This window comes from Trichomycterus rosablanca, chromosome 7, assembly GCF_030014385.1.
Source record: "Trichomycterus rosablanca isolate fTriRos1 chromosome 7, fTriRos1.hap1, whole genome shotgun sequence".
NCBI classification, from domain to species: Eukaryota; Metazoa; Chordata; class Actinopteri; order Siluriformes; family Trichomycteridae; genus Trichomycterus; species Trichomycterus rosablanca.
The window spans coordinates 20,615,799-20,643,452 of NC_085994.1; the positions used below are offsets into that span (position 1 = coordinate 20,615,799).

The following is a 27,654-nucleotide window of genomic DNA, read 5'->3' on the forward strand; positions in this document are numbered from 1 at the left end:
TGGTAATGTAGTGTTTTGCTTCTGGAGGTATTCAATAATGGTCTCGGCTCAGGAGAGCTTCTTAAAGTTTTCTCTTAGTTGAGGCAAGTCGCTCCTTAAAGGAGTTGCCGGTGTCTCATAGAGCATTCATGGTGGTTTGTATTGTCAAATAATTCAGAATTAGAAGGGTATATGCTTTAGTAGGTCAAAACGGTGTTTAGCCTAGATTGGTAATTAACTGGTCTGCTGAGATAGACAATGTTATATAACCTCAACGATCTGCTTAATAAAAACAGTGTAAAATGTATACAGTTACTTTTGGGAGTAGAATTAATTGTGCTGAACATTAAAAGTGTTAGAAAGACTTTACTTATGTTCGAATTTACCATTGTCTGTTTAAAAAGGCACTGAATTGTAGGAATGCCATACTTCAATACAACATACTTCAATCTGCTTTTTTACATTCGACAGTGAATACTTAAATGCCATCCTTCAAGTAAAGACATGGATGAGTTTTTATTTCTGACCGTACCACCCGAATTGAGAATTGAAATAACATTGTCACACAGGTTTACCTCTTTCCCGCCCCCTCCCCTGTTTCACATATAGATTAATATATGGATTCTTTAAAGTCATAAGCCTGTTTTAAAAAAGCAGTGAGTAATAACTACAGGTTTCTTTTTTGAAATGTAGTAATGTAGTAAGTGAAAGTATTAAGTCACAGGAGTAATCAAGTAAAGTACAGTAAAGCACTAAAATACTTAAGTACAGTATCAAAGTACTTGTATGATAACAAAAGCTTTAATAAATGAACTTAAATTGATAAAACCCTTAAACTGATAAAAATTTGTGGTCAGTGCACAATGGAGTCAAGTACATGGATCTGTATAGAATCAGAATAACATTAAATTTGAGGAGTTTTGCAGATAAAACAGAAGTTACATCACCATGTGCCATCAGTTGGCACAATGTAGCATACAAATCGACAGCTGGACAACTGAACATATTTTTGATTTCAAACAGTAATGGCAAACATCTGTTCATATCTGCTCGTCTGCACGAATGCACTTAAGATTCTGATTGAGTTTGCGAGTCATTCTGGCATCATCAGGAATAAACTAGATGTGATAGGTCTATATTTGTCTGAAAGATGGCAGAGAATTCTTTGGAAAGCAGATCATGTAAGGCCACCCCATCATGTGAGTACACCCAGCTCTTGCCCGTCCAGTAATAACGTTTTGGCCCACTGCGAAATAAAATATAAAAAAATTAAAAATCCATTAAGTATAAACAAAATTTTTAATGACAGACTGACCTACATACTGCTGTATTCATAAAACCAGCAAGTTGTAATTTTTCAGCTGCAATTGTGATTATTTATATTTTATTTATATTGACTATGCTAGTAATTCACTGTTAATATATAGTGCAAAAAACTACGGAACAAAGACAAATACATTTAAAAAAATAGTTACATGAAATGAATTGACCATTTTTTATTTAATTAATTAGGTCATCATGTTAAAATGATTCTTTGAAATGTTACCAGTGTCACCATGTTAAAATTATTGTTTTATCATTTTAATTGGGAGAACTCTTTGACTCAGACCTTTCCAACTTAAGAGTTTGGTAGCTTCCCAGTTACCACTTAGTGATGAATAAAGCTTTACATTTTCCTGTTTTTATAAAAAAAACATTTAAAATAATAAAATATTAAAATACTAAATCAGAAATTCATACATTCAAAAACCAGCATTATTTACAAAAGTGGTTTAACAATACTTAGTAAAAAATAAAACAGTATGAATTGTAAAATTTGACAGTTAATATTATAAATACACTGCTTACCTTGTGGGAGATGAAAGCCAAATCTGTCTGTTTGGCGTTTGTTTATTGATGACATACGTGCCGTGGTCGCCACCCACTTTCACAGTCAGGACACCACTCTGTAAACAAATAAGAAGAAACATTACTGTACTGTAAGGGTCGCCTGATTTAAACACATCTATTAGTAAATGTAAAAAACTAGAGAGAATCATCTACATCCTGTTATTACAGCAAAATAGCAGAGGTGAAAAAAAATGGTGCTCAAAGGTGCTAGAAAACTTTTTTTTTTTAAAGATTTTAGCCCATGTTAACATGATTTATGTAAATCTGTACCCACTTTAGCCCTGGACTCCTGATTTTAACACCATTGTGGAATTACTCCTTCATAAAGCCAGGAAACACTGGATGCAGGGCAGAAATACTGGACAGGGCACCAATCACAGGGCTTTGGTCATTTCCAGACATAGTCAATCATATGTCTTCAGATGCTTTGCTTTTTGAAAGCACCATTGAGATTCAAACCTGGATCCTAATGATGGAGGGCAAGCGTAATATACCGTACCATCTGAGCACCCTCAATCAAAACTTAGTAATTCACTAACCAGCACTAATTTACAATTTAGATCTTCTTAGTAACATTCTCTGCATGATTTAAGAAAAATCCACCCATACAATCTTGTGCAAAAGATTAGAAATGTTTGGCTTAATTCTTTGTTTTCTTAGTGAATAGGTTTACAGATCCTTAAAAATGATAAGGGATGTAAATATGTTTTTATTCATTTATTTTTGCAAATACTAGTGCACTATTATTTGATAAATTTAACATATTGGAACATTAAATGAGGTATGTGCAAACAGTTATGGCACATTTGACATTTATTTTCAGTCAGTATCTCAAATTTAAACTGAAATATAAACAACAATATCCCAATCGAGGATGTGTTTACTTATTTGCACTCATTGTAAAAGATCCTACATCATGGCACTAGGGCGGCACGGTGGCTAAGTCGGTGGCACTGTCGCCTCAGAGCAAGAAGGTCCTGGGTTTGATCCCCAGGTGGGGCGGTACGGGTCCTTTCTGTGTGGAGTTTGCATGTTCTCCCCGTGTCTGCATGGGTTTACTGCGGGAGCTTCGGTTTCCTCCCACAGTCCAAAGACATGCAAGTGAGGTGAATTGAAGGTACTATATTGTCCATAACTGTGTTTGATATAACCTTGTGTGAACTGATGACCCTTGTGTAACCAGTAACTATTTGTCCTGTCATAAATGTAACCAAAGTGTAAAACATGACATAAAAATCTTTGACTGGGAATGTTTAATCATAACCATAAGATAGTAAATTGCCTATAGATTTCTAAGTAAATGCATTTGTGTGAAAAGAATCATCATGTAGCTTTTCATATTAACATTATGGTCAGTTTGGCTCTGTGCCTCCCCAAACAGAACACAAGGACTTCAATTAAACAAACATTTATTTACATTTCTTTATATTTCTAAATATCGTTACGGTCCTACCTCCAACTTCTGGCGGTCTATGTGGCTCAAAGCTATTATTATTGTGGCTCAAAGCTAATATAAAGCTATTGTGGGTTGGTGAATGAATGTTTTTCCATTACACATTTACACATTAGTCACCTCTGGAAAATGTAGGAACAAAGAAGTGTCCTGGTACCCAATAAGTACATTGAAAAACAAAAAAGAAAACAACAACTCTGTGGTGACTACACGGTGGGTTATAAGACACATGAGCCATGCAACAACTTGTGTTACAGAAACAAAGTGGAGGATACAGGTACACATGTTGTTTATGGTAAACAGTCCTGAGCCCTGCAACTATCTAAGATGAGAGAGCTGCCGAGCTGGAATAATGGCTCAATCGTGCAGCACAGGCTAAGACAGCAGCTGTCAGATGAAATTATTAAATCAAGCCGCTGCAGGCGAGACGTTGAGAGGCGGTACAGGATCATGTACCTTTCATATGTCATGAAACTGGCACACACTATATTGAGAACAGCACAGACAGAGTTGTGCTGGGGGTGGGAGGTGCTGAATATCACTTCTCCACAGGGGAGCTGACAGGAGACTCCCTAGCTGACATTTATCTTGCTAGAAAAGCAAGAAGAGGAAAGACAGTGGGTGTGAACGACCAATCAACCTGTCAGCACGCTTTTCAGGTATCACACTGCCACCAGCCACTGAAATTATCTAGGGGACAGAGAAGAGTGTGGTAGGATCACACCTATACAAACACCTCGCTTGTGTTTCTTCAAATATAATGGCAACAGCTTTCACTTTGTTTTATCGGGTAGCATTTATTTGTCACTTGAGGAATCCCTCAGGGTTTAGTTTCAGGTTCACTTATTTTATAACATAAACTTATTCTCAGGAACTCAGGAGCCGCGGCGGCAATACGGGTCTTACTGTATTGATCCCAAAAAAAAAACGGTCCCACCGTGACCCTGACCAGGACCAGTCGCAAAACATGGAAAATACCTCAATCATGGTATGATATTATGATTACTGAGCTTCTATTAGACAGCCCAAATAACACTTGGATTTGTCAGTATTAGGCCCATTACAGCCCCACCACAAACATCATTAACAGTATAAATACTACAACTATATAAAATTATGAATAAACGTTTGGTCACAAATGAGGACCACACTACTCACTCTCTATTAACTACACCCAGAAATGAAAAGGTTTGATAATCAATATCCAAGAAAATAAATAAATAAAATTAAGAGACAAGGGGTGCTTGGATGGCGCAGTGGTAAAACACTCTAGACCATCACTGGAGAGATATTGAGTTCGCATCCTAGCTCTGCTATTGGCCAGCTGGGCGCCAACACAGACATAACTGGTTATGTCCGAGGGAGAACGGGCCCAAGGGATTCCTCATTACTGCTGCAATTGTGGCCCCTGCTGGCTGGTTAATGGTGCCTGCACAAACACTGTGAATAATAGAGATCAGTGCGTGACTCTGCATATGCGGTACTGATCCCTGTTTGAACCCGCTTGCTCAGGTGAAAATAAGTGGTTGGTTATTAGGTTATGTCAGGGTCTGCAGCAGTAAAGGAGATACAACTGGGGGATTGGGATTGAAGGGAAAAGGGACAATAGCCTTTGCATTGGTGCTGCTTATCTACAATCATTGGATCAGCTACAATCAAAGACTTTAAAATAAAAAAGCTGCTTTATTCGTTGCAAGATTTATATTTAAGGCCACAGTCTATAGCTTCTGTTTTGCATAGGCTCATGGCACACAAAAGCCTTATTGTATGTAAGTAGAGACAGTGCTTATTGTTGAGAACTTGTTACAAACAAACCTTCGACTTCTGGTATAAATAAGTGTTTAATAGATTCTCTCAGGACAGACAGAAATACAGTTGAACAGCCTCTAAGGGGTCAAGGAAGAGCTAATCAGTCTTCTTGATGTAGACTGTCAGTGGGGAGAGGCAGCTGACAGGTCCTATACGGCAGGACCTGTGCTTTATGTGACACAAGGGAAGGTCTGATATGGCATTAAAGCAATGCTGAGACAGTGTTCCACATAAATTACATAACATTAAACATTTATCAACATTATGAGCACAACAGCAATATGTAACATCGTCTGTTCTGTGGATATGAAGCATTTAATGCCTACTAAACCTGTCCTATTAAAAGGTATAAAAGGGTCACTTCATGGCATTCAATGCTAAAAAGAGATATTCTTGAAATTAAGGGTATGTTAGACAAATACACATTTAAAACACCTTGCAAGATATTTAATGTCCATAAGATGCAAATACATACGTTTTCAGAGCTTAATTAGGCAACACTAAGCAATATACTAGCAGTGTGCAAAATGTGGGTTACAACTGTCACAAAAATAAAGAAAATTAGAACTACCAATTAGAACTATCCAAGACAAATTTTTAATCGAGGTTTACTTAAAATATTACAATCAGGGGGTCCAGCTTAATCTGGCCACATAATGCAATCTATCAGTATGATCAGTGCAGAACACCTAAAGGTAAAAAAAGGTTTTTATTTCTTATTACAATTATGTATTTAAGATTTTCTTTTTACCTTACTGGCAACAGACAGTGGTTTATATATGTAACCTTTTTAAAACTTTTACAGTAGACAGTTGATTAAAGGCACTGTGCTATTTGTGACTTGCAGCATCATCTGATTTCTGTTCACTGTTAGTGGGTCAGACAATCAGGGTTTCATATAAAACGCACTAGCATCTGCTGGCCTGATTTTCTGTACCAACTGCTGAACAACTCTGACTGAACAGGATAAAAATCTATACAGACCAGAGAGAAAGAGCAGGCTGTACTAGCAAAAGTGACTTGTACAGGACTCCTGCTAGAGTCACAATGGGTCCAACGGCACCCAGAAACACTGGGCGCAAAGTGTCAGTCAAAGTCAGGGCATTACATACTATCTTGTTATAGTAATTTCTGCATTTCTGGAAAAAAAAACCCATGCAGAAATGGGGAGAAAATATATATTTAGTATGAAACATCTTGGCAGAAAATCCAACAATCTATCTGGCTGTGCTAAACAGCAGAATTTGTGTGATCAGAGGACACTCTCTCCAGATTTCTTTTAAATCACAGTTTAAGAGTTACAACCTGTGGTTAAAGTTTAGAAACTTCCTTAAAGCGGAGTAGGTCTAATCTGACAAGTCATGGAAAGAATTGGATAAAAATAAAATAGTTTACAATAAAAAGTAATTCAACTTCCTTTAAGAATTGGCTGTTAGATTTGAACTAAACACATGCTTAAAATATAAACACAAATGTAAGTCCCTTCACAAGTCTTATCATAACACTGCCTTCAATGTTGCTATGTGGGTGTCTCATCACATGCCCAAAGTGACGTAACTTGTGGGACTTAATGTGGCTCAGTGGCTCCTTTTCAGTTCCGGACATCTTGTAAACTTGCTCAGTGATAATTATCTTCCTTCATGAGATTTTGTGATGTTCTTCCTCCAAGTCACACATCTATATGGCCAGACTAATAGGGAACTGGAAATGACTACATTGGTAGATATTGGGGGAAAAACTGCATGGGACAGGTATAATTACTATTCTTTATATTCACATTTTTCATAAATAACAGACTTACAGCATTAGACTTTTCAATGTGTGAATGAGGCACCAAAAAGTCATTTTCTGTATTATGGCTTTTGTACCCTTTACTCTAAGCCTGTATGATAAATATTATTTAATGTTTGATCTAATCTATTTAAAGTAGTCTGCTTTATCAGACGTGCAGATCAACAGCAGCACCAAGTGGACATTTAGATGTACTTCATGCTTTAAACAAATACACTGTGTAGACAAACGTATTGGGACAGGTGTAATAAATCAATTATACAAAGAAACTCCAGTGACCTGCACAGAGCCCTGACCTCAGCCCCACTAAACAGCTTTGGAATACACTTAACATAAGTTGAGGCTTTTTAGTGCCCAGCCATACAAATGCTCTTTTGACTGAATGGGCACACATTCCCACAGACATACTTCAAAGTCTTTTGAGTTCCTCACTTTACCATGGCAGCAAGGAACACATAAAAGTATTATAATAACAACAAACATTGCTCTCCACATTAGGACAGATTTAATTTATATAATTTATACTCACAGAAAAGACTACATCATAATCAGGTGCAGTGAAGCTCTCATCAGTGAGATCCTCGAAGTAATCTGCAAGTGCATCCAACGTCTCATCTGCTAGCTTTTCATACACAGCTTCTGTTAACTCTCTGTCAAGCAACATTTCAGTTTAAACAAAATAAAGACTTGTGGAATACACAGTTTATTTTTAATGTAAACTAGAGAAATGTTTTACTTGAACTGAAAAGCATTTTCTTCTGCAAGGGGAGTGGTCAAATACAGTCCTCTTCTCTGTATGTGTCCAAGTGCAAGATCAATCCACTAAAATAAAAATAAACAAAGTAGATAGTGAATGTTCCACTTTGTATTTAAAATATGTTTTACAAGAAATCCAGTGTAGGGTTATTATTTTATTTTTTGGCTATTTTTACCTAGTACACACTAAGAATTTCAGGACTTATTTGGTTTGTTGTTAAAATGTATTTCATGGTTGCTAATATGTAGAATTTCATTCTTGTATTGTTGTACATGGGGCATTCCAGAAGTATGTGCTTTATGGTTAGAGTGGCATTGCAAGTTTTGCAATTTTGGTGCTTCTTCTCCTTTGATTATGTGCATATGTTTAAGTCTGGTATGTCCAATCCTGCATCTTGTGTGCATACTTGGCTGCTATCTGCTTTCCAGGTGCTTGGTAATTCTTGTTCTTATTTCTGGGTTTATCTCATATAATCAGTTGGCTTTCTGGTCATTCCATTCCACTGTCCATCTATTTATGATTATTGAGTTTGTATGATCTTTTAGGGGAATGAGAAAGTTTTTGGTCTTTATGTACCAGGCCTTCTTCACAATAGTGTCAGCTCTCGTTTACCTCTGATCCACAATGCTCAGGTACTGTGCAGTATATTACCTCAAATTTCTGTTGTTAAAGTGAGTATATCTTTTGGATTATGTTTATGGTTCCTGGGTCTTAAGTCTTTGAAGGCATGCTTTTAAGTATGTATAGCTCACTACTGAGCTCTGTTCCAGTGTATCATATACAATCATTAACTTTTTCATTAATTTGCCATAAATCTGTTGACATTGCTTTGTGTTAATTAGGTGATTAAGAGAAAGTGTGATGATTGAAGGTCAGCTGGAAAGGCCATATATTCCGACAACTTGTTTGGACTTGTTTCTGTAGGGAAAATTCTAAACACAGCATTTAATGTAATTGAAAACTTACAGTTCTGTTGACCCACAACGCTGCTGGCTTAAACACAGAATCTACTGAATTAGTAGGGTAAGGTCCACCACATTTTACCTATAAATAAACAGAATGGCACCACATTAGGTATCATAATTACTGGCTTCATGTGAAAGATAGTCTGACTTTTACAGTATTTAAACTAATAATCAACAAAGGAACTAAAACAATGTAGGAATTAAGACTAATATATTTTTAGATATGCTTTGAAAATCAACCTTGAATCCTTTAGTAGAAATGTTGATGGTTTTTACTCATCCATTAAACAAATAAGCAAGGAGTAAATGTAGCAATGACAAGAGAAATTGAACTGTGACATATATTAAACAATTCTAAAACATAATGAGTAAAAAAAAACATGCATGGCTTATTAAACCCAAAACAATAAGCTAGTGGCAGAGTAACACATTTGACACTGACAGTAGTTATAATCCATTTAGTGTGTTTATATATTTATTTCCACTTTGGGATTATTATTTTTATAATAGACAAAAGTCAAAGTGTAACAGTATGACAAATGTGTGTAAAAGACTTGGTGGTGCGTAATCATTGTTTTGGCACTCTATATTCAACCATGTTAAAAAATGTAAGAAATATTTAAATTCTGTTTAAAAAATATTAGTGCACTTAGAAAGGAGCTTGTAAATTACACTGTTTCAAAAGTGTTGTGCATAATGCTTTAAATAGATGATTACATTTACAGTTTTTTTTTAATGAATACTACTACCAGAAGACTATTTCAAACCAGAAACTACCTAAGAGTAGAATACCATCAGGTAGTACATTAGGTACATTAATAGGTAACTACAGTAATTTGTTATGTGGTTTGGTATATGCTTTTGGACACCTTTTTTGCATTAATACACAGAATGGTCTTATTTTAGCCAAGGAACCAAGTTGGCGTTCTACCTCACACATTTACTAACAAATTACCACCGCTGGTCGAAAAAGGGACATTTCTAACCTGCCTGGCTCTAAAACCCCTAACCACCCCTTACACATCTGGACTGCTGTAGGAACTTTAGTATGAAGCAGGCTTTAAAAGTGTTTCATACAGTCTGCTTATATTAAGTGGATACACGTAAATGCAGAATTGGCTTTTTAAATGTTTAGAAAATAGAAAAAAAGAAACAGCTCAGCATCTGGTGATGGGTCTCTTGAATTGCAACTATTAAAAAACTTATTTTAATGAAAGTTACTTCTTAAAATCTTAAATGAAAGACTATTCAAGGAAGTGATTTTTTTTTATTATTTACATAATGTTTGTGTAAATTATCTAAATGAAAGCTTTAATTATTTCCTTTCTTTTAACTTTAACACACATCCTGCACAGTGGTCAGAGGGATTTTAAGCCATTCTTCTTGCAGGATAGTGGCCAGGTCACTACGTGATGGTGGTGGTTTTATGTTTTTTGGATACAATCCGGGTTAGCACCCGAACATCCCTTTCAGACAGCTTCCTCTTGCGTCCACAGTTAATCCTGTTGGATGTGGTTTGTCCTTCTTGGTGGTATGCTGACATTACCCTGGATACCGTGGCTCTTGATACATCACAAAGACTTGCTGTCTTGGTCACAGATGCGCCAGCAAGACGTGCACCAACAATTTGTCCTCTTTTGAACTCTGGTATGTCACCCATAATGTTGTGTGCATTGCAATATTTTGAGCAAAACTGTGCTCTTACCCTGCTAATTGAACCTTCACACTCTGCTCTTACTGGTGCAATGTGCAATTAATGAAGATTGGCCACCAGACTGGTCCAATTTAGCCATGAAACCTCCCACACTAAAATGACAGGTGTTTCAGTTATTTTGTCCAACCCCTGTAGGTACACAATGACTGAGTGTAGTCCATATCCATTGTTATACACAAAGCTGTCACAAATCCAGTACTACCAGTACTGAAAAGAAACCAGCATATAACCACCACGGACTAGATATTTTAGTGATGGACTGTTCTTAGCTTAGCAGTGACAATAATATTATAGTGTGTGTTACGTTGGCAGAACTTTATAGTGCACAATTACCGCCACTTTATAAAACAAGCCCACTTATTTGTGCAGCTTGTTGAAGTTGGACTATAGCTCGTTACTTTCTATAAACAACATTTACACCCACAGCTTTATATCTAATAAACTTGCATTAAGGCTCTTAAATGAATTAGCTAGTGAAATTATTCGAAATGACATTCACATCTACATAACAAGCTAGCTAATATGCTAACTTACTTTTCCTTCCACGGTTCGCACTCCAGTGCAGAGTGAAGATAATTTATATATTTGTTGTTTGCATTTCCACCTGGATTTCAGGACAGAGAGACACAGACGCTGATACGTGTTTATTAAGCTTGACATAATGACTGATAACAGCACTACTATAGCAGCATGGTGCTGAAGTCCGTAAACACTGCAGTCATTTGTCTACAGACCTTTATATTTCAAAGTAAAAGTCAAGAGTCAAAGTCTAATTTAAACTATACTAAACTGCACGATTACACACCTTCACCGGTCACTAGTTTAAGTTCACCTATCTTGTGCGTACAATTAATGACCCTTTTCTTAACTACATCTACTATACATTTATATTTTGTGCGTAAGCAATTACTGACTGTAGTTTGTTGCCATGCACATTGTCACTAGTGGTGTGTCTGCTCCAGTGATACCAAGTAAATACAGGGCCAGTATGCTGTGCAAAATAATACACCACCCATGAAAGTGAAATAATAAGTAAGGTTTGTGATAAAGCTTAGTGACTCTTGAAAACAACTGGGAATTGGGTGTTTCAACATTAACAATGAACCAAAAAGTACATTACTGAGAGGTTTGTGCCTTCATTTTTATTTATTTATTATTTTACATATTTATTTATTTGCCACCTTGAGTGGTCAGAGATGTAACAAAAGTTCCAAAAGCTTGTTGATGACTATCAAAATCAATTCCTCTAGAAGCTAAGAGGCAGTTGCCTAAATATTAGGTGTGTTGTGTGTATATCTTTGACCAGCTGATCTTGTAACACCTTTCACAAACTTAGTTACAGAAAAGGAAACATGATATAAATGTATCTAAACTTTTTGCAGTTCATGGTACCTGACAGAATTTTCCAATCAGGTGTACCTGAGTATCTTTTCCATGTATGATGGCTGGCTGGCTCCTCTGGCGTTCCTTCATCTGATCGGTGTTCGGTTTTACTGTTTGGGGTTTTAGATGGTGGAGTTCTCTGAAGCTGTTCGCCAACAGGAATTATATTAAGTTCAGACGGTAAGATATAATTAATAGATTTAATCGAACCTCTCAGTGAATTCATGGTGTCGGTGAAATGATTAAAAATGAGTTAAGCGTTGTAGTTTGGAAATGCGCATGCGCAGATATCTTAATTGCTGCCGGCCACTAATATAGCGTTGTAACAATATTTTTTGTAATAATATTTCATTAAAATAATTAAAAATTATATATTGTTCTTAATACATGAATCATTTTATTTATTTATCTACACGTAATAAAATACATTTGTCACGCAAACGTGACAGATTTGTATATATAAATATACAGAAACAAAATAAACAATAAAAGCAATGCTGTACATACGGTTGTTGTACACAAGATGGCGATATTAAGCAGCAGCGGTATCTAAGCGAGGATTTACGTTTGGAAAAAGATCATACAGGTTCAGGTAAACTGTTTACCTACTGTACATTTATTTATATAAATTTATACAGATTGACGAACCTGACCTACGTTTTTAGCGTAGTTCGAATTTGCGTAGGGTGCGCAAAGTGTGTAAGGTGCATTCATACTACGTACATATAATTTACATCATCATTTCCATTAAAATTGCCCTTATTTCTGTATGTGCAATGGAAAGTATTCAGAAACTTACAATCTTCTGTTAGAAATAAAATGAGAACGAAAACAATATTAATTAGATACAGTTTAATCGGGGAGATAAATATACACTTCTGCTAGCTTTAAAAGTGGCATCAAGGACACAAAACCATGGACAAACATTAAATGTGGTTTGCATTATTTCTTTTTTTGACAATAATTAGGACTACATTTATACTGTCTGCATTTATAGACTTATATGCCAGCGTAAATAGCTGTGAATGTCGGTGTGATTTCTGCCTGATTGGTATGATGCACTTTTCTAGTATTACCTTTTACTTGATAGATGGATGGATGGATGGATGGATAGCTTTATTAATCCGAGAGGGAAAGTCAAGTATTACAACATTACACTTCGTGGCAACATTTCCCCTGCAACTACCCACTTTTTCATTTCTCAGTCAGATTGCACAAACAGATCGGGCGTATTTTCGCATTCAAGACCCATTTTTATGAAGCATTTAAGCATGTAAATGAACCATCGTCTTGACTAAAGAACCATTGTTTTTAAGAGTGTGAACAAATCAGGACAGTAATCAAGTACAGTAATGTAAAATTTATATGTACTTTATTTGTACTTGTAAATAGACACAGACAAAAACTAAGAACTATTTGTGCAAAATAAGCAGCATGAACAATACAAACATTTACCGCTACAAACGCAACATGGTCGCTGTTCCACCTACTCGCAACCAACTTAGCTTCTCAATGCTGTTAACAGATGATCATTTATACAAATAACGGTTCCTGGCATCCTGAGTTCATCTCGGTATGGTTTCCTCTCATTTCGCTTCTGCTTCTCCAGCTTTCACTGCTACAAAAGAGTGAAAAAGTAATGCAAGTGTCTTTACTGATACATCCACAAGGGCGCATCGTTGACGTCACGGGCAGTAAACACGTAACTGACAAAGCCCTATGAATAAACTACTGAATCTAAAAATTGTACTCATTATGTATGACAGATTTGATAATAAACAGAAATTTGACCAAATTAAGCGTTTTCTATCAGAATGTTTGTGGTGTTTCTGCACCATCATATGGATCTTTGCTGAGGTAACTTGTCCAGTTGCTATACTTCACAGATGTTACCCAGTTAATGCTAGATTAAGTCGATTTATCACCATCTCTGATCGGTGTGTCTTTTGTAAAAGCATTAGTGAGTCGATTGATCACTTATTATTTGATTGTGTCTATACCTTTTCTCTTTGGGTGGATGTGTTCTGGGATTTGGGTTAAAACTTGGTAAAGACATTCCAATTAAAAGCCAGTATATTCTGTATATATTTGATAACCCTCTCTTTCAGGCAAATGAATCTTATTTATAATTAACCTAATTATATTACTAGCTAAATATTATATTCATAAAACCAAAAATGCAAAAAAAAAAAAGCCATCTTTTATAAATTTAGATTTGAATACATATTTGCAAACGGTAAAATCACTGAGCCCCTCTTTAAACAAGAAATTATGTTGATTGTTAACTGTCTTAAAGTACTTTAGATTTATATAAAAATAACGCATTTCTAAGGAGTTTTATTTTATTGTCTTAGTTTATGTTATGCTATTGGAACAAGATTCATTAAATAATGTGTAATTCCTCTGGCTTTGTTGGTTTTTTTTCTTTTATATTTTTATTGTTGTTGAACATATACTGGTTATTGTATTAATGTTAAAGCATATTTTAGATAATATGTTCATATACTGTATATCAAGTGTACTGTTATGTTCACTTTGGATTGATCCACCCATCCCTAGTAATAAGGTTAGAACAGCCGTGTGAAGGTGTTAATACCTAGTCTAGCCAACTAGTTCACAGCTGAGATACTGACTAAAACCCAAATAACTCATAAACCATCACTAATATTAATATGAAAGATATACAGTAAAGACTTGTGCACTGTGTGCAGTACACTAACTATACTATATATAAGACATTACAGCTGTAAGTTAATATCCAAGGTAAACAACACCGGTATTTGTTAGCTTAGTCGCTAGTGTTAGCTGCTATGGTAATAGCAGTGATCTCTAAAAGCACTCTGTAAATATAACTCTATTATATTAATATTGTAGCTGCTCTCAGAAGGGTTGTAGATAAATTCAGATGTTTAAAGCGGTTAGATTTCTTGTTTCTGGGTGTTTTACTTTCTCGTCACTTCTGAGGTAAAACGTTACTATCATGGCGTATCGCCACCAAGCGGCTAAATAACTCATACCACGTTGTTGTGCTTACCTGGTGAATAAATAAGTAAATTTTTTAATAGTGACTACATATACGTGTCCTTGTTAATTTAAAATAAAAATGGATACAAATCTGTTTACATTTATAAGCACAAAGTAGAAAAAAGAGCACTTGCTCATCAAAACAAACTCACGGAATGAGAGCCTCACTACGCATGCTCCGATTCACGAACCTGACCTACGTTTTAGAATCGTTCGTGAATTTGCGTAAGGTGCGTCCATACTTTACTTACGTATAATTTACACTACAGTATTTCTGTATGTGCAAAGCATTCCATTCTCTCTCTCTCTCTCTCTCACACTGCCTTGGTCTCTTACTGCCGCTCAGTCACGTGACTGTACCACAACAAAACACAGCAGCGCAGAAGGGGAGGAGCTAGGTGAGCATGTAAGATGTGAGAGGAATGTAGTGGTGATAAATTTGATTCATTTTATGGACTCGGTTAATCTGAGTCACTCAGTAATGTGATCCGGTTCACTTGGGTCAGTCGAGTCACTTGAGTCACTTGTACTGACATTCTGATTGTGATTGATTTACTGCATGAAAATGCATCCAAATATCACTTGTCTTCCGTGCACTCATCTTCTGTTAATAAATCCTTCTCTCTTAATTCTCTTGGCACCTCACACTTCTCTTGTCAGTGGCAAGTTGACACTTTTTTCTAAGTGGAATCTTGATCATGTGGGAGAGTGGGGTGGACTCACCTACCAATCAGATGGGTATTAATGAGTCAAGGGTTTAAAATTACCATGGGGGCTATGATACTCCTTAAGTGGTACAGTAAAGTCGGTTCAGCCAAATCATCTGAGTCCACTGTGTTTCTGGTGAGTCTGCTCACTCGCCTTGTGTACTTAACAGCAGCCAGTCAGTGGACTCATAGGATCCGGGTTAATTAAGATTTCGGACTCATGTTTCCTGATTCAGTACAAAGATTCAAATCATTAACCCGGGTGATTCAGGAACCGCCCAGCTCTAGAGGAATGTGATTCAATTCGAACCGTGGATCCTAAACAGTGAGATGGTGAGACACTGTGGGACAGTGGTAGCCTAGTGGGTAGAGCTTTAGGCTATCAATCCCAGTTCGAATCCTGGCTCTGGCATTTAGCCACTGTTGGGCGCTTGAGCAGGGCCCTTAACCCTCCCTCCAGGGGTGCCAAACGATGACTGACCCTGCTCTCTGACTCCAGCTGCCAAACGAGCTGGTAAATGCGATAAAAGAAGTTCGTTGTACTGCACACCTGTATATGTATTAATGACAAATAAAGGCATTCTATTCTATTTTGGGAAGACCTGATTTCCCTGAAATATTACGACTGCCCTGAAATATTACATATATTTCTGTTTTTTTTTTACAGTGGCCCTAAAACGCCGTCGTACTATTCGCAATTAATGATCTAAGGCGAGCAAACAATATCATGTTTAGTTTAGTAAATAGTAGCAGACTGTGAGGGAGCCGCGCATGCTCACAAGCTTCACTATGCAGCGTGCGGTGTTTTTATATAAAAAGTAATAGCGGTGTTTCCCCAGAAGAGGGGGCACTAACTTTATCATGTTTACACTTCTCAAATCCTACTGAACCCTCTGAAACTTGGCGGTTCTCATGATTATGAAGTGCTTGTAAACGAGGCGGTGCGCTTTAGATGGATTACGCTGTCTTCATTAGCCATTTCACAGACTGGGAACAGAAAGCAGCCCGCTGTTTCCTGATCGCATTAACAGTGTCACACTACAGGATTTCACACAAAGGATACTTTTACTGGATTATCAGTCAGCTATAATCAGCGACCTGACTGCGGGACCATCAGGACAACTCACACTCATATTCAGGTTAGAATTTAACTTGTAATATTTATTATTACATTCTGAAACATATAGTTACGTGTCTAAGAGAAAGATATGTGGCATTAAATAAAAGGGCTGCATAAAGAATTGTGTACTGAGAACAGATGTGTCGCATTTGCCAGGTGAAAGATTTTAGGACTCTGTGCACTTCTGCTTTATTATTAGAGAAAACACTTAGCGGGGAAGTATATTATAATAATGACAGCAAGAATAATAATATAATATTATCTATTTTGTGCTATCTGTATGTTATGTATAGAAAAAATATATTATAAAACACGTTTTATACATATATGCAGTATATATATATATCAGTGTTTTATACATACTTATATACATAGACATACATACATACATACATGTGTATATATATATATGTACATATATATATAAATATATATATATATATATATATATACATACATATATATGCGCTAGTAATAATATTCTAATAATAAGGCAGATGTGTACTCTTAACAACAACAATAATAATAATACATTATTATATATACAGATACATTCATACCTGCATATACTAGTCAATAATAACATTAATACCTTTTATTGTAATTATTATATTTACATATACATTTATAATAATAAGTACTATCTATTATGTACTGTCTGTATATTATGTATAGAACATATAAAACACTGCTATATATACAGTACATACACATTCAAACATACATACATGCATATATTTATATATATACATATATATACTTTTATGAGCTAATAATAATATTCTAATAAAAAGGCAGATGTGTATTCTTAACAACAACAATAATAATACATTATTAATTGTATAGAATATATAATAACTATACTATAAAGCACTGCTCGTTATACATATACAAATACATTCATACATACATGTTAGTTAATATTAATAATAAAAACTTTTATTTGAATTATTATATTCACATATACATTTATAATAATAATAATAATAATACAAAATAGTTTAATAGATAAAAAAATAAAGAAGTTTAAATGACATGTCTTAATTGTATTTATTTATTTGTTTATTTATTTATGTATTTATTTTGATAGCTAGAAATGATGCTCTTACTTTCATACTTTCATTCTCAAGTACAAAATGTGATTATTATTATTGGCCCATGTGTGTAACGCTGCTGAAAAGCTGCCTAGTTTGGCTGCGTCCCCACGCACACTACTGTACTACTTAGTACGTCAAAATGTTCGCTACAGTAGTCACACTAGTCTCAGTTTGATGTACTATGTAGTACAGTAGTATGCAGTATAGGCAGTTGTTACGTAATGCGGCAGAGCAGCTGGGATCCGGTCTCCACGGAAACATGCAAACTAAAGTGCTAGTCGGCATTTTTATTGAGTGCCAACTCCAAATACACGTGACAGATAAATGCTCATAGTGTTTACAGTGTGTTCATTTGTTTGAATCATTGAATTAAAAGTAGACTTGCATAAAGTCCAGAGTTACATATTACCAGAAGACAAGACTATGAATGCATGTTATACTAAAACTCTATTCAGAAGAGACTATTTCAAACCTAATGCACTGTACCTTCTAATGTACAGCAACACCCACTCACACATGCACACCTATGGGTAATTTAGATAAGCCAGTTTACCCTGTGCATAGATCTGGGAGGTGGGAGGAAACTGAAGGATCTGGCAGGAAACAAACAAACACACACACACACACACACACACACACACACACAGAGAGAGAGAGAGAGAGAGAGGAGAGAGAGAGAGAGAGAGAGAGAGAGAGAGAGAGAGAGAGAGAGAGAGAGAGAGAGAGAGAGAGAGAGAGAAAACATGCTAAACTTACAGTGACAGGAGAAACAATCAAATAATTTCATCATAATGTTGCTATATGGCACCCACTCCAGCAGCTGTAGCCGTAGCCCCCTGGAAACAGTCATGGTTGGCTATTTAGAAAAATGCTGCATAATGTTATAGAATTAGGATTGGCAACTTTCAGAACTGGAAATAAGGAACACCCTGGGCTGGCGGGTTGACGGAAGGCATAGGTTGGGGGTGGGATGGCGGGTGTTTATAGGGTTGCACCTATAAAAAAATATAAAGGGTCTTACACCGTCATAGGAACATTATCAAAATGTTTTATTTAGGCTGTTTAACATTTATTATTTTTATTTTTTATAATAATAAATCAGAACCATATTTTAGGCAAAACAACATGCATAAAGAACATCATGTACCATTTTTTCTCAATAGTGTAAACAACATTTTTACATAATTCATCTTCACACTGACATGCAGCCCCGGTTCTGGACTGCGTTGCTTAGGGGGTCAGTGAGAAAATGCCCACCCCAGCGCCCCCATAGCGCCGGCCCTGCTTGTGTTACTTTAGTACCTAAGCCGGATTCGAACCTAGGGTGGAAAAATATGCGCGATGCGCTCTACCACTGCACTACTCAAACAGCGGAGAAGGTTGTTAAGCTGATATGCCTGCGCACACACTGTGTTACTAAGACTAAAAGTAAAAACTACTTACAATAATAACCAAAAGCTTTCTAATTCCCACGGTAGCAGCAGTTTCCTTCTGCTTCATACATATTGCCCTGTCTCAGTCTAATCAGCAGCATTTCTCTCCCATTGTTAAAAATACGGAACAAAGCACACCCCGTATCAGTTCAATATGGACTGCGAAGTTTAGTTTCCAAATAAGGAACGATTCCGTATTTTACGGGACGGTTGGCAACCCTATATAAAATAGAAAAACACATTCAATTCACATTGTATGATTGTATGATAACTAGGGCTGTCACGCGATAAAGTTTTTTAATCGAGATTAATCGCGATTAAAGAACCAAATTAATCGCAATTAATCACAAATTAATAACTAAGCAAAATTTGAACAGTTATGCACATTTTTTATTGCAAGAACGTGTTTACCAATAAAAACATTCATACATTTATGATAAAATTATTAAATCTAAATTATTTTAGAAAGCCAGCCAATGCCTATATAGAGTTGTTAACAGCTACCCATCTTTTAGTCAGTTATTTAACATGAGTCTGTTCACATTATCTGATCTTTTCCTCTTCATAACCCTGCCACTGAAAACAGGTGCTAATAATAAGAACCATTTCTAGATGCAACACCAGTGGCGTAACTAGGAGCTCATGGGCCCCAGTGCAAAAAAAATGTTGGGCCCCCTCAACAAATTGCATATGCTGATACCTGATCAGAATGAATTAAAAGTACACACTCAGAAGTTAGACTTCAAGTCCAAATTCCTGGCTCTGCTATTTTTACTTAATGAAAATATTGTAATATAATAATAATGACCTGGCGAGTGCAGCCAATGGGGGGGCAGTGAGGTGAGTGGTTGAGTTCATGTCATGGAGGACCAACTAGTTTTAATCGCGTTAATTAACGCAATTAACGACAGCCCTAATGATAACGGCTTGTTTGACAAGGTACAAGGATACCCAAACCTTATGCTGCGATGAAATATACCCCGATGCTCAGGTGCAGTCCAGCAACCAAAGAAAAAAGGCCTGGCATAAATTAGAAGCTGCTGTAACACTTTACAGCAAGCAAGCTTTACTGTTGTCACTGCCAAGCTTAACTGAAAGTTGATGCTAATCACATGGAGCTTCTTTTCTGTATGACACTTTAACTTTTAACCTGTTTGTAAAGTGTATGTAAACTTTTGACTTCAGCTGTAGTATTCACTGGTGGCATTTATTTTTTATTTTTTATTTTTTTTACAAAAAAGGATGGGTGGCGCTTGTTTTGAGTGTATCATGTTCTCATCAAGCAAACATGTTAATCAAACAAGGGTAGACCAAACATAAAAATGACTCTTTTCTGAGTTAACAAAACAACTCCCTAAGGAAAGAAGAACATTAATTTGTGTAAGATAACAAACATTTAGTTGTATTTTCCTAACTTCTTTATCCTGGTTAGGCTAACAGCAGGTCTGGTTTGACTGGGGAACACTGGGTGCAGTGCAGGAATACTTTGGACAAAGTGCCATGTGTTACAGGGCTTTTTGAAATAATGTGATTTTAACTCTCACTTTCTTAACCGCTTATCTAACTAGGGTCGCTTTGGGGGAGCTGATGGTCCCAAGACACAAAGTAACACCGTGGATGGGGCGCCAGTCCATCGCAGGGCAGACACACACACACACACACACACACCCATTCACCTACATGACAATTTAGTGTCCCCAATTAACCTGACTGCATGTTTTTGGACTGTGGGAGGAAACTTGAGCTCCCGGAGGAAACCCACGCAGACACAAGGAGAACATGCAAACTCCTTACAGAAAGGACCCAGAGACCCAGGACCTTGTTGCTGTGAGGCGACAGTGCTACCCACCAAGCCACCTGTGAATTTAACTAAATTCTTGAATTTGTATATTTTGCTTTTATATTATTATATTTATCTGTAAATATGTCAAAGATCCTTGTCTTTCTCAGCTCACGGCAGTGTGAGTTGCAGTGTTGTAAGTTTATTTTTTTCTGTTTATTTTAAAGGTATCTTTGCTTTTGGTGTGGTGTTTGCTGATATTAATACATGCTAATATTAGCATGTGTATTCAAATAATGCATCTAAAATCCTGTTATGTTACCAAGTATTAAATGAATAGCATTGGTCCATGCTTTGAGATTGTATCATTTAAATAGTTTTGCATCAGGGCACTTTTATCATGTGATTGTGGGTAACAATTGAAAGAAGATGTGTGTTTATGCTCAAGTTTATTTGACTCCTCAGGACAATGTTCAGGAATCACTTGTCTCACTTAGGATAGCACTGACACTGAACGGCTGTTTAATTTCTGAGTGCATTAGACTACTGTTAGAGATCATATCTCAGAAATACAAGTTAAGTCAAGGCTATTCAGGGAATCAGGCCTATGAACCACTGTCATAAAGTATCATAAAAAGGGCTTGGGGTTAAATATTACACAAGAGGTTTGGTTGTTTCTGCAATATGGTGTCTTTTGAGCCAAGAAACTTTTCATAAATATGGAAAAAATCCAACTAGTTTTAAACATTTTTACAGAGGCAGAAAAAATAATATAATAAATGGAAATACAGTCAGGTGTTTGGCATTATAACCACAAACAGGTATTTTACATTATCCAGATGGAGGTTTGCCCTGTCACAATTTAAATATGGTATGTCACTCCCAAAGTCAAGGCCTGTCATTAGCATTTAGCAGTAAATAACATAACTTTCAAGTTTTACAAAATGTTTTTCTTTATCTTTTTGCATAATGGGGTGGAATAATTATAATGTAGAATCAAAGCTGTGTTGAATATGGTTCCTGTGACAGTCCAGATTAAAATCATGATTCAGATTAATGATCTAAATTCACTAATATATAATAGCGACCAAAAGACAGGCTAGTAGTATTTCACATAAAAATGCTAGTAGTATTTCACATGAGACAAAAATCTGCCAGTGAGCAGCAGTTCTGTAAATAACTCAATAACTCAAATCAGCACTTGTTACAATAATGGTGGGCAGAAATGCATATCCAATCACACAACGTCTCTTAGAAGGTATGGGCTGTACCAGCAGATAACCACATTGAGTTCCACACCTGTCAGCCAAGTATAGAGATCTTAAGCACACATTATCACACATTGGGCCCTTTAATGCCACTCAAGCATCGTTTTAGTGCCACAATTCGCCCATCCTATTAAGGATACTTTTAGAATGATACTGTGCCATGTCACAAAGCACAAACCATCTCAAACTGGTTTGCAGGACTGTACTTTAATGTACTTTAATGCCCTCCCCCAGAAGTTGTGGTCTTCTTCATAGCACACACAGGCACAGTTTTCATGATACAGTTGGCAGTGAGTATACCATTATTATTTAAAGCAATGTGTTTTAATACATAAAAATATTTATGCCTGTTATCAAATCTTATCAAATGCTGTTTGGACTCAAAATGCACTTCTCATAGAAATACTTGATTGAATAATATTTTTCTGTGTAAAAGCTATTCTACAGCATTCACTAGTTTAGAGATATGAGTTTGAGTTTGACCTTCAAGGCCACTAAAGCCTAAAGCGCTAGTAAAGCGCGAGTAGCATAGATTATGAGAAAACATATTAACGTTTTCTTTTGTTGAAAGTACATACAATAATCACAGTATTAAATCACATTATATGTATATTATTACAGTGTTTATGTTCTAGTTCCATTGTCCTTGTCCTTGTTTTGAAATGTGCTGCAGGCGCTGCATTAGAATTTGTCATACTGTATATTTACAATAATATACATAGGTTAGAAGGTAAAACATACAGGGGTTGGACAAAATAACTGAAACACCTGGTTTTAGACCACAATAATTTATTAGTATGGTGTAGGGCCTCCTTTTGCAGCCAATACAGCATCAATTCGTCTTGGAAATGACATATACAAGTCCTGCACAGTGGTCAGAGGGATTTTAAGCCATTCTTCTTGCAGGATAGTGGCCAGGTCACTACGTGATGCTGGTGGGGGAAAACGTTTCCTGACTCGCTTCTCCAAAACACCCCAAAGTGGCTCAATAATATTTAGATCTGGTGACTGTGCAGGCCATGGGAGATGTTCAACTTCACTTTCATGTTCATCAAACCAATCTTTCACCAGTCTTGCTGTGTGTATTGGTGCATTGTCATCCTGATACACGGCACCGCCATTGGATGCACATGGTCCTCCAGAATGGTTCGGTAGTCCTTGGCAGTGACGCGCCCATCTAGCACAAGTATTGGGCCAAGGCCAAACCATCACTGATCCACCCCCATGCTTCACTCTGGGCATGCAACAGTCTGGGTGGTACGCTTCTTTGGGGCTTCTCCACACCGTAACTCTCCCGGATGTGGGGAAAACAGTAAAGGTGGACTCATCAGAGAACAATACATGTTTCACATTGTCCACAGCCCAAGATTTGCGCTCCTTGCACCATTGAAACCGACGTTTGGCATTGGCAAGAGTGACCAAAGGTTTGGCTATAGCAGCCCGGCCGTGTATATTGACCCTGTGGAGCTCCCGACGGACAGTTCTGGTGGAAACAGGAGAGTTGAGGTGCACATTTAATTCTGCCGTGATTTGGGCAGCCGTGGTTTTATGTTTTTTGGATACAATCCGGGTTAGCACCCGAACATCCCTTTCAGACAGCTTCCTCTTGCGTCCATAGTTAATCCTGTTGGATGTGGTTTGTCCTTCTTGGTGGTATGCTGACATTACCCTGGATACCGTGGCTCTTGATACATCACAAAGACTTGCTGTCTTGGTCACAGATGCGCCAGCAAGACGTGCACCAACAATTTGTCCTCTTTTGAACTCTGGTATGTCACCCATAATGTTGTGTGCATTGCAATATTTTGAGCAAAACTGTGCTCTTACCCTGCTAATTGAACCTTCACACTCTGCTCTTACTGGTGCAATGTGCAATTAATGAAGATTGGCCACCAGACTGGTCCAATTTAGCCATGAAACCTCCCACACTAAAATGACAGGTGTTTCAGTTATTTTGTCCAACCCCTGTATCTCTTCATTGTGATGGTATCAATTGAATTTTTGTAAGCCAGCTTACAAGTTTCTATTTTTAGGAGAGCTTTTTATTTTCTTTTTTCCTTTTACCTACTGCCCCAAATTTTTTGGAACTGGTGATGTTGACTTCCTCATGTCTCACATCATGCAAATACAGTGTCTGCTCTGTTTGCGTACAAATTACAGTAAAATGCAGTGAACAGAGCTTTTGTTTTTCATTGACATTTACTAGATCATTCTTGTTTATCTTTTCTGTATGTTATGGTTTTTGGTTTATCTAGACTTTGCTCCATAAATGAGACAAGTGTTTCTTTCTTGAATTATATCTTGTTTTGTAGAAGTCACATTCTCATGGAAGTCTACAGAAGAGAATGTCTGTTTGTGTGTGACACTTTAGAAAATCCTAACTAATTGTTTTGCTTTTGTGTAATATATAATGCATTGTGATATGCATTGCTTATGCAACATTTTGTATTGTATTCTTACCATATGTTGCAAGCATTAGTGAGCAGGATCACAAAACTTTAATTACTTAAGGTATTAACCTTTTAATGGTGTAAATGTATTTTCTACTAGTACACTGATTGTATGGTTATGTGCAAAATCAATCTTCTAAAATGGGCAGTGGTAGCTCAGTGGTTCAGAAACTGGACTTGTAATCAAAGGGTCGCGGCTTTAGGCCCCACCACCACTAACCTGCCACTGTTGGGTCCCTGAGCAAGGCTCTTAACTCTCAGTTGCTTAAATTGTATTTGGTCACAACTGTTGAGTCACTTATAGCTGTAAACTGCTGTAAAATTGAGGGTGGTTGTAGCTTAACAGTTAGGGTTCTAGCCTAGTAATCAGAAGGTGGCTGGTTCAAGTGACACAACAACTATGTGCCATTGTTGGGTCCTTGAGCAAGGGCGGTAACCTATAATTGCTTGAATTGTATTTAGTCATTTTGAATAAGAAGCATCTGCTATATACCATGAATCTAAACAGGATATTTAATTAGATTAAAATGATTAAGCATTTTATTCTGGCATAAAAACGACTTTTTATAACAATAAACCTATATTTACAATAGGGTTGAGTTCAGGAGTTTAGAAGGGCAATTCCGAAACCTTAAATATAGCCTGATATAGCCATTCCAAAACCAATTTCCATGTGTGTTTTTTGCCAATATCTTTGCTGACACACCCATCTGTGTCTAAGATTTAATTTCCTGATTGATGGTTTGAGGTAGTGCTAAGAGTTTATATGATCTAACATCTGCTTTCTGCAATATACCAGTTCCGGTGGCAGCAAATTCCCAGAACATAATACTACCACCCCCATTTTTTTATGGTAGGTAAGGTGTTGTTGGGTTAACATTGCTTTTCTTTTGGTACCTATGGCTATTGAGGCTAAATAATTCAAAGTCAAATGACAATATAAAACATTTTACACTAATTTGCTAATAAATGTATAAAATTTGAGAACAAAGAAGTATTAATTATTTAGTTACAGAAAAAGAAGAGTTGAATCTCAATTATGACGTGTTTTTTACAAGTGCATATAAAAAATCATTGTCATCTCACAGAAACATGTGACCTGTAGATTCTCTTATAATCAATTTTAGAACATTTCTTAACGCATTTCATCTCAATCGTGTTGTTAAATATATTGGTTGCTGACCTTTCACAAGCCTGTGAGTAATTCATTTGAAATACTTTGATATATACTTTGAGAGCTGTCACCTTAGACCTGTGTGATAAGTATGGGAGGGTTTGTGTTTTTGTCCTGTCACGAACCCTCCAGCCAAAGGTTATTGTTTTGACTTGGAAAGCAGTTAATGTAAATCAGTTCTTGCACCTGCCTCCACCAGATTCAGACTCGTTCATGAAGTACTTTTGTATACAATGCCATCCGTATGGCATCTCTGTAAGCTGTTTACTTTGTCAGTGGGCTGTTATAGCTATAGGTTTACAAGACAAGATGGTTAATGTATTACCATCTGGTATGTTCAAGCTGAGTAATATGTCCCCAGTATAATGATTGTCACATGCCTGGTCACAACTTTGTAATAAACAAGAAGCAGTAAGTTTTAATTAGCTCTACAAAAGAAGTAAAGGTGTATTTATATGTAGTTTATATGTACTCGCAAATGTACTTCACTCTGCTGTTTTTTCAGTGTCAATAGAAACTAAATACTTTGCTCCAACTGGCTGCTGTTGGTGTTTGTGTCTGTCTATTAAAAAAGTCATACAGTATGTTAAGTGAATTGTTAAAAGGTCATTTGATTGTTGTAAAAAGTGTTCAGTTAGTGATGTTGGTAGTTATACACTTTGTCCATCACTGGTGTATTTTTTGGGTGTGAGATTTGCTTCATTTAATCATTTAAATAAGATTATTTTTTTACTCCACCCCATTTACTGACTGCCATATGTATTTTTTACATTATATTTGTATCACTCCAACTCGAACAAGGCACTATATTTATGTTTTATAGATTTCACAAAGGCATTTGACATCGTACATTATGACCAATTATGGATAACCATGCTCGAGATGGGTTTCCCTCTGCACCTGTTTTATTGACTGAGGAATCTATATAGCCAAAAACATGCTGCTGATGCTGCTGTCAGAACAGCAAATGATACATCTGCGTGGTTTAGGATAAGAAAATGGTTGCAGCAAGGATGTAACGGCTCACCATGTCTGTTTATTACTCATGAGGAACAAGTCATGAGAAAGACAAGGATTTGCACAAGGTTTTAGGAATGGTTGAAAGACCATTAGCAATCTCAGGTGTGCTTCTGACATCTCCAGGAGCTGGTGTTTGTTTTTAGAAGGCTAGGGAATATAACATGCTGATAAATGCAGCAAAAACTAAAGTAATAAGGAATACTGAAAATACACTTCAGATTATGGTGGAAGGTAAGAGTGGTAAAGTATCAAATACTGCAGAAATTGCAGGTGACATGAAGTCAATAACAGCAATGGGCATAGCGGTGATGGTCAAGTTAACAAAGACGTGAAAAAAAAAAATTCTATTAGCACCATCACCATGATACAAAAAACGAAAGCATTGGTCTGGCCAGTAGCCACATATGGATGTGAAGCCTGGAAACTGCAGAAAGAAAAAGAAAGATGCATTCAGGCTGTTGAGAACCAGTACATCAGAACACTGCTGCAAATCTCATGGAGGAAGATCAGTACCAGTGAGCAGTTTTACAGAATGGCCAGAACAGAAACGAAGCAACTGAACCACATTAGGTCTAGCAAGTTACGTTACTTTGGGCATGTGATGAGGCACCCACATAACAACAATGAAGGAAGTGTTATAACAGAACTTGCCCCCCACAAGAAATATCCGAACTTGCCTGTATGTAGACGCCCAACTCGGGATTCGAACCCTGGATCGTAGTGCAAGTCATCATACTTTTTAAAATCCTTTGATTTTTATTTGCCTTTCTTTTAAACAAATGTGTGTCATTAAATATTATTTATGACCACCCTGCATGGAAATGATCATTTTGTGGTATA

General features: G+C 36.6%; 2 protein-coding genes across 4 annotated transcripts in view; one reads left to right on the forward strand and one right to left on the reverse strand.

Moving 5' to 3' along the window:
* Positions 1 to 758: 758 nt before the first annotated feature.
* fxn (frataxin) lies at positions 759 to 11,887 on the reverse strand. 3 transcript variants are annotated; one of them, XM_062998492.1, is made up of 7 exons: positions 11,778 to 11,808; positions 10,893 to 10,962; positions 8,646 to 8,723; positions 7,659 to 7,744; positions 7,452 to 7,572; positions 1,828 to 1,925; positions 759 to 1,225 (listed from the first exon to the last, which is right to left on the reverse strand). In XM_062998492.1, exons 1-7 carry the CDS (start codon positions 11,792 to 11,794, stop codon positions 1,087 to 1,089), a joined length of 609 nt encoding a protein of 202 aa, XP_062854562.1. In that variant the 5' UTR covers positions 11,795 to 11,808; the 3' UTR covers positions 759 to 1,086. The 3 variants fall into 3 exon arrangements, with proteins under 3 accessions (XP_062854562.1, XP_062854563.1, XP_062854561.1); XM_062998493.1 differs by lacking the exon at positions 10,893 to 10,962 and having other exon boundaries at positions 11,778 to 11,887; XM_062998491.1 differs by lacking the exon at positions 11,778 to 11,808 and having other exon boundaries at positions 10,893 to 11,058.
* A 4,531-nt stretch (positions 11,888 to 16,418) lies between these two features.
* Positions 16,419 to 27,654, forward strand: part of pip5k1bb (phosphatidylinositol-4-phosphate 5-kinase, type I, beta b) — a 57,608-nt gene continuing 46,372 nt past the window's right edge. The window contains exon 1 of the mRNA XM_062998494.1: positions 16,419 to 16,611. The gene's annotated coding sequence lies outside the window, so the exon portion shown is untranslated. The remainder of the gene's footprint in view (positions 16,612 to 27,654) is intronic.